The 7665-nt window shown below is 37.7% G+C and overlaps 2 protein-coding genes and 1 long non-coding RNA gene across 4 annotated transcripts; 2 read left to right on the top strand and 1 right to left on the bottom strand.

The window, feature by feature from the left end:
* Positions 1–867: 867 nt before the first annotated feature.
* On the bottom strand, positions 868–5464 carry LOC123119049 (uncharacterized). 2 transcript variants are annotated; one of them, XR_006458406.1, is made up of 6 exons: positions 4979–5464; positions 4651–4854; positions 4444–4557; positions 3577–3793; positions 2628–2717; positions 868–1301 (listed from the first exon to the last, which is right to left on the bottom strand). It is a non-coding gene; the product is annotated as an uncharacterized lncRNA (long non-coding RNA). The 2 variants fall into 2 exon arrangements; XR_006458405.1 differs by having other exon boundaries at positions 4651–4841; positions 4979–5463.
* On the top strand, positions 1134–2662 carry LOC123119039 (replication factor A protein 1). The gene is made up of 6 exons (XM_044538691.1): positions 1134–1317; positions 1408–1908; positions 1987–2089; positions 2171–2286; positions 2351–2429; positions 2521–2662. The coding sequence occupies exons 2-6, from the start codon at positions 1863–1865 to the stop codon at positions 2633–2635; spliced, it is 459 nt and encodes a 152-aa protein (XP_044394626.1). The 5' UTR covers positions 1134–1317; positions 1408–1862; the 3' UTR covers positions 2636–2662.
* On the top strand, positions 2825–4010 carry LOC123119035 (replication protein A 70 kDa DNA-binding subunit A). The gene is made up of 4 exons (XM_044538680.1): positions 2825–2969; positions 3050–3344; positions 3414–3476; positions 3555–4010. Exons 1-4 carry the CDS (start codon positions 2875–2877, stop codon positions 3642–3644), a joined length of 543 nt encoding a protein of 180 aa, XP_044394615.1. The 5' UTR covers positions 2825–2874; the 3' UTR covers positions 3645–4010.
* Positions 5465–7665: the final 2201 nt, after the last annotated feature.

The raw sequence follows: 7665 nt of genomic DNA, 5'->3' as shown, positions 1-7665 counted from the left end.
TCTTTATCGGTCAAACCGCATAACAACATACGTTGTTCCCTTTGTCATCGGTATGTTACTTGCCCGAGATTCGATCATCGATATCTCAATACCTAGTTCAATCTCGTTACCGACAAGTCTCTTTACTCGTTATGTAATGCATCATTCCGCAACTAACTCATTAGTCACATTGCTTGCAAGGCTTATAGTGATGTGCATTACCGAGAGGGCCCAGAGATACCTCTCCGACAATCGGAGTGACAAAACCTAATCTCGAAATACGCCAACTCAACATGTACCTTTGGAGACACCTGTAGAGCTCCTTTATAACCACCCAGTTACGTTGTGACGTTTGGTAGCACACAAAGTGTTCCTCCAGTAAACGGGAGTTGCATAATCTCATAGTTATAGGAACTTTGTATAAGTCATGAAGAAAGCAATAGCAACATACTAAACGATCAAGTGCTAAGCTAACGGAATGGGTCAAGTCAATCACATCATTCTTCTAATGGTGTGATCCCGTTAATCAAATGACAACACATGTCTATGGCTAGGAAACATAACCATCTTTGATTAATAAGCTAGTCAAGTAGAGGCATACTAGTGACACTATGTTTGTCTATGTATTCACACATGTATTATGTTTCCAGTTAATACAATTCTAGCATGAATAATAAACATCTATTATCTATTATTTAATTAAAATAGAAGTCAAACAAGACACCACGTGCGTCCACATAGATTGAATTTCTTGATCCTTCGATTTATTTGTTGATGGCTGAGATTAAAAGATGCAAACGTTACGTCCAAAAATATGTGCACGTACAACTATTACAACATGGCACGTACAAATAGTGCACACAAGTTAAAAAAACATCCATGTCCATCGAAACATCAACTAGCCTGCACAAATAAAAATTATTTTTCCATCAATAGGTCAAGGATAAGAAAAAATAATAGTCAAACCTAAACAAATAAGGAACCTAAACAAATAAGGACAACCACCAGACCACGTGAGGAAAGTTCCAAAACAGAAACAAATACAGACAACTTCACAATCTGATCTCCACACGGTCTCGGCCACCTCAACGCAACCCATTATATAAGTACAGCCGGCCGGATAAGCACCCACCAAACAATTAGAAGTCAGCAACCACGACTTGAACAAGCCACATGCGACTCGACATCCACACCAAAAGCCACCTCCAACCGCTTCAATCGACTTCCGACGAAGTCACGCCAAAGCACACTCGACGCCCGACGAAGTTACGCCCAACTGCTCCAATCAACGTCGGAAGAAGTGACCCGAAACCACTTCTGGTCTGCATCATCAGATTGGTAATTGTTATTTAGTAAGCTTACTTCTTCTAGATAGAATCTTCATAAATACTATTTCAACTAACAAATTGTTCCCTGTTAATTTTGAAGACATAACACTATGGCATACAAGAAGTTGAGCGACTTAACTACAAGGGGACAGAATTAGAACATTCAAGTGAAAGTAATGAGAATGTGGGATTCAGTCAATCCTACAGCCCATGAGCTTATTAGCCTAGATATGATACTGATGGATGAGCAGGTTTTTTTTTAATATATTAATTGGAATTTTTTTGTCAGATGAAGCAACAATTACTAAACATATTTGATTCTTTCGACAAGGTGAAACAATCCATGCTACTATCTGGAAGAATCTTATAGATACTTTTAGATCAAAAATCATTGAGAACTCAGTTTATGCATTCAGCAATTTTAAGGTTGTGGGATCCACAAAATATAGGCCAGTGAGCAATGTAATTAAAATATTTTTTGCATACAATACAAAGGTAAAGGAGATAAAAGGATGTTCAGAAGTTTTTCTAGATTATTGCTTTGAGTTTGCTACCATGGACACACTAGAAGAAAGAGCAGAAAAAGATACACAATGCTCAGGTATGTTTACAGTTGTAATTTTGACTTCCAAGTAATTGTTATTTCTAATTGTTATATCACTAATATCCAAATATACAGATGTCATTGGACTACTAACACAAATGAAGCCTGTGGAGACAAGAATAACAAAGAAGAACCCACAACCTTCATATCTCCGCGAGATTGAAATCCTAATGCCAGAGTAAGTGCATATGCATATGGATGTCTCAAATTTAACCAAACCTCCCCCATGTGCACTAACTTCTCAGATTAATTTCTTTAGGGGTGACAAAATCAGAATCACGTTGTGGGGAAAGTTTGCTTATTTTTTGACCGAGGATGTAATCGGCAGCCAAATTGTCCTTATTATTACATCAACGATGGTACAGAGATTTAATGGTAAGTCCATAAAACCTACATGTTATTCTTATCATTTACAAATTCTAACTGATTGATTAAATAGGTTTGTGCGTAAAGTCAACCAGTGCCACAAGAATATATATAGATCTAGATATACCAGAAACGCAAGAACTTCTTGATAGGTATGAAACACAACCAATTTTTTTCCACTCATAAATAGTGATTCACGTTCATTCAGGATTGTATGTTCTTATTTACTTCATACATGTGCAGGGACTCGACAGAAGAAACCTTACCAAAAATGATTAGTATAGATAGAAGTAATCAAGGAACATTAGAAGAACAAATGTTTTATAGGAGGAGAACATTCAAGAACTTACTACAATGAGGCACGAAAACCAGCCAGGCCAGGTAATGCCTCAGAATTCCAATAAATAATGGCATCAATCTTTGTGATATGAGTTAAAGACCTGCATTAACAATTCATTCAATATTAGTTACAATGAAACCATAATGTACTTATATATGTCTCTTAATCCCCAATGCTAACGTTGATTTTTTTAGGATCTTGTCTTCACAGCAATAGCAACAGTAGATCGTTTGCAAGAAAATATTCAATGGTGGTACATGTCATGTGATAAGTGTCACAAATTGGCTACCAAAGAAACCAACAAGTATTATTGCAACAGTTGTGGTATATATCCAGAAAAGGTCACACCTCGGTAAGCATATTATGTTACTAAAATATGAACAAGAACTGTTATATTATATTTACTCTCCACTAACATGAGTTGTATGTTAGGTACCGTGTTCGACTCCAAATTAGTGACCATACATCTACTACAAGTTGCACTTTATTTGACGAGGAGGCTGCAAGATTGCTTAATACATCTGCATCTAAGTTGCTGGACACACTAGATGGGAAATCGGAAGAAGCGCCAAAAATTATTCAACAATTATGTGGAAAAAGACTTATATTTCGGTTCAATCTCAATGATAGTAATCTCACATTTGGCACACAAAACTATGCAGTAAAAAGAACATTTATGCCTAATGATAAGCTTGAGATGCTCTACTTGGAGAATAAAGCCGAGGAGGTAAAGTTGCATTAAATTTTTACCATTTTCAGAATTCCTTAACTAATTCATCTTACATATGTTGCATAGGAATTGATGGATGATGAAGTTGACACCGTGTTAATGAAGAAGCAGAACATGCCGGATAGAAAGGTGAATGATTTTTTAAAACTATATACAAACTTCAGATTTTAGAGATGTGTCTAATTTTTAAATTCTATATGTTTACAGTCAAAGAATAATAAAGTTTCACCTGGCGAACTTTCATGCGAACGGGTGCCTGTGAAAGAGGAGCCAAATGATAGCAATGGGACTACATGAAACAAAGATAAGCGTCAAGACAAAGTATCATCATCATCACATGTGCTCCGAAGTGGCAATAAAAGGAGACTTAGATCTGTTGCAATATCAGATAGCTCAGAGGATGAATGCATTGAGACGAATATGCTTGAACAAAAGGACAAAGCTGCCTGCGGGAACAAGAAACGTGTTAAGGCAAAAGCCAAAAATACAATGCTTGAAGATGAAGATGAAGTATGGAAAGCAAAGCCCAGGAGAACAAGGATGTTATCTAGATAATTAGTGAATCTGTAGCTTATGAAATAAATAGTACGACAATATATTTTTATTAACCATGATAAGTAAGAGTACTTGATATCGATCAGGATAAGAAGGATACTTATTATATTAAGGGTGTGAATGTTACCAATGTTCTTAGTCATCTAGATAATTAGTTGATCAGTAGCTTATGAAATAAATAGTACGGCAATTTATTTATATCGACCAAGATAAGTAAGAGTATTTGATATTGACCAGGATAAGAAGGATATTATTAGATTAAGGGTCTGAATGTACCAATGTTCAAAACAGACAGTTAACTTTCTTCATGTAGTTTCCTTTATGTACATGCTATTTTCGGCAAATATGTACAAGGCGAGCACAATAGGCAGAATCATACTACAATACTAGAGTTTGGCTCTACAATTTTTCTAATAATTATTGGGAAAACACTCAATTGTTTAGAAATCAGTTGCGCCAAGAACATTAGCAAGACCAAAAGAACATGAGCATGAACATTAGATTCAGCAATAGGAGAGAAAGGCAAGGTAAGCGTGCAGACCTCATGCTGACATGAGCTGATGTCGCCGGCATCAAGAAAGACTCGGCGTCCTCCGACTATGCATGCACGCCGGCCAGAATCACATAGCCACGGCTCCCACCAGAATAACTGCGTCTGTCCCAGATTAGAGAAAGGGAACAACAAATTACAAGCATGGTTTTGGTACAGATTCACAGAAGACCTTAATCAAACATCACGACAACATACGTCAAGAACCTGCAGCGCCCGCCGACGTCAAACGCAGTGCAGAACCACCACCAGCCGCGGTCCGGCGAGCCGCACGACGGCAGTAGCAACAACAATAACTACCAGCGCGACCAGTACACCGACGCGAGCGACGGCAGCAACAACAACTACCAGCGCAACCAGTCCGGCAAGGAGCACGATGACCGCAAGCACTGCACAACAAACCTATACCAAAATTAATATCCAAGGTGACATATTAACACACACAAGATAAGGCCTTTGCAGTTTAAGAAAATAAACAAGAAATAATCTTCAGTATAAAGGATACAAATCATCAGTTTCCACTTACATTTAATAGTAGTTTGACAAGAAGAACAATGAGGAGGCCAGCAAGAACAATGAGGAGGCCAGCATCTCACTGTAGTCAGATCCAATAATTCACCATCAGCGGATGACTCGGTGAGTTCCGTAACAGCCTCCTCCATTGGACCAAACTACAACACCTCTGCCATGGTTCTCTAGCCGTCGGCCATGTCATCACCTTGGCCGAAACCCTTGAGAACGCTCCGCCGGACTTCACGAGGTCGTCGAGGATCCAGATCCTTGAGAATGCGCCTGCGCACTCCGCGCAACCACAAACTGCGCCAGACGAAGAGAAGTTGGAAGAAATGAATCAACAAGTGCAGCCGCGATGGTTTGGGAATTAGTTCGGTGATGGCAAGCGGCGAGATCTTCATCAGTCGGATAATGGAAGAGATGGTGCAGACGGATGGATAAGGTTGCTGGTGGGGATTGACTGAGCTGAGAGATATTTTTCTTTTATAAAAGATGAGAGTTCTATGTAGATGACGACCTGTACGGGTTGTTTATACGGGGTGGTAATTTACTAAATGACTAACATGGGCCCCCACCAAAACTGCTGGGCCTAAATAGGCTTCATACGTGGTGTATGTAAACTTGGATTTGGAATTTTATCTTTATACCGTAATCGTTACCAATTCAGTTACTACTCCTTATCGGAACTCAGTTCCTACTCCTTATCGGATAGGCTGATACGAGCACGTGTTAGCGTACTGCCCTTAAATAGCTGGAACATACACTTCGGTGAACCAAGGGACCGTATCATCTAGACCTTTGGACCATCAACCCGTCAAAAACAAAGTCAACAAGATTAGTCACAACCGATTTAGATTGAATCGCACGAAGAACTTGCACACAAATCGGGCTTGCCAGACTTCAGATTAGAAGGTAAATGCTCTCCATGGAAAACTACTATTATCATCAATTCAAAGCAACCTCATAATTTTTTATTCATTATTACATTGTTTTACATTTAGGCATATAATTATAATACTGACTCAAATAAACTATCCTCGCACGTCTTGCCTTGGCTCTTGACATAAACTCTATTTTCTTTGAGAAAATAGTACCAGCTTCTGTGGTGAACTAAAACTGACACACAGGCTGATAAAGTTATGGCAGCAATACAAAGATATGCTCTAATAATTTGCTACAAAAAAATCCAGAATCCCTACAGGATTTGATTTGCAGCAAAGATACAATTACGACAATAATTGGCTCAGGCGTGTGAAGCTTTACAAAAATTAAAAAAAAATACAAGAAAACACAATCAGGTATATTGTTGACCTTTTTCTATCTTAATGTACTGCACACTATTTTTTGGTACTTTTCTAACATATATATTTGAAAGATTGCCCTTTGAAATATTGCAGAACCTAATAAATCGACCGACAAATTCCGATAAAAATTCTATCATATATATATTCTACAAAAAAATCTATTACTGTTCAAGATATCTTCCGACATTCCGATAAATCGACCGATTTATCGCTTACCATTGTCTGGCCGATAAGATAAATCAGCCGACAAATCAGACGACATGGCGATAAATTGACTGATATGCCGATAAATTGGCCGATTTACCCCTTATCATGGGTCGACCGATAAGTTCCCGATAAGCGGTATCCTTAACATATTATGCACAAATAAAATATGTAAAGAGATTTTATATTTAATTAATTATAATTTGATACATAATTCAACATTCCTCTAATGGATTATGGCCATGTAATGGAACGACATGAAATGGAAAAAATGGTCGAAAAAAAAACTAAAAAAATACATGGTAATAACCAAAGCACAAAAAAATAAAGTTGAAAGTAGGCAAGAGTTTGTTATTCATTAACGACAAATTTCCGTACAATGTCAATAAAATAATCAAATGACTAAACTGAAATATGAAAAATGTAAATCATTCATTGCAAATATAAATATATCGGAACCTAGCCGCGCAAATGCGCGGGTACACCCGCTAGTTTATCATGAAATAAGGATATAAATAATAACTTTATTATTGTCTCTAGGGCATATTTACTTCAGTCTCCCACTTGCACTAGAGTCAATAATCTAGTTCACATCGCCATGTGATTTAACACCAATATTCATATCTACATATGATTAACACTCATAGTTTACATCATCATGTGACCAACACCCAAAGGTTACTAGAGTCAATAATCTAGTTCACATTGCTATGTGATTAACACCCAAAGAGTACTAAGGTGTGATCATGTTTTTCTCGTGAGAGAAGTTTAGTCAACGGGTCTGTCACATTCAGAGCCGTGTTTATTTTGTAAATATTCTATGTCTACAACGCTATGCACGGAGCTACTCTAGCTAATTGCTCCCACTTTCAATATGTATCCAGATTGAGACTTAGAGTCATCTGGATCAGTGTGAAAGCTTGCGCCGATGTAACTCTTTACGACGGGCTCTTTTATCACCTCCATAATCGAGAAATATTTCCTTAGTCCTCACTAAGGATATTCTTGACCAATGTCCAGTGATCTACTCCTAGATCACTATTGTACTCTCTTGCCAAATTCAGAACAAGGTATATAATAGGTCTAGTACATAGCATAGAATACTTTATAGAACCTATGACTGAGGCATAGGGAATGACTTTCATTCCCTTTTCTATTTTCTGTTGTGGTCGGGATTTGAGTCTTACTCAAT

Source organism: Triticum aestivum, chromosome 1B, assembly GCF_018294505.1.
Source record: "Triticum aestivum cultivar Chinese Spring chromosome 1B, IWGSC CS RefSeq v2.1, whole genome shotgun sequence".
NCBI lineage: Eukaryota > Viridiplantae > Streptophyta > Magnoliopsida > Poales > Poaceae > Triticum > Triticum aestivum.
The sequence above is the reverse complement of the archived record's forward strand: the minus strand, read 5'-3'. Positions and strand labels throughout refer to the sequence as shown.

What these genes read in the sequence shown, in the direction of transcription:
- LOC123119039 (XM_044538691.1), top strand. Translation starts at nt 1,863, where the DNA reads ATGGACACACTAGAAGAAAGAGCAGAAAAAGATACACAATGCTCAG. An exon ending in AAAAGATACACAATGCTCAG is followed by an intron (nt 1,909 to 1,986) that starts GTATGTTTACAG and finishes CCAAATATACAG; the next exon opens with ATGTCATTGGACTACTAACA. An exon ending in ATTGAAATCCTAATGCCAGA is followed by an intron (nt 2,090 to 2,170) that starts GTAAGTGCATAT and finishes TAATTTCTTTAG; the next exon opens with GGGTGACAAAATCAGAATCA.
- LOC123119035 (XM_044538680.1), top strand. Translation starts at nt 2,875, where the DNA reads ATGTCATGTGATAAGTGTCACAAATTGGCTACCAAAGAAACCAACAAG. An exon ending in CCAGAAAAGGTCACACCTCG is followed by an intron (nt 2,970 to 3,049) that starts GTAAGCATATTA and finishes GTTGTATGTTAG; the next exon opens with GTACCGTGTTCGACTCCAAA. An exon ending in AGAACATGCCGGATAGAAAG is followed by an intron (nt 3,477 to 3,554) that starts GTGAATGATTTT and finishes ATATGTTTACAG; the next exon opens with TCAAAGAATAATAAAGTTTC.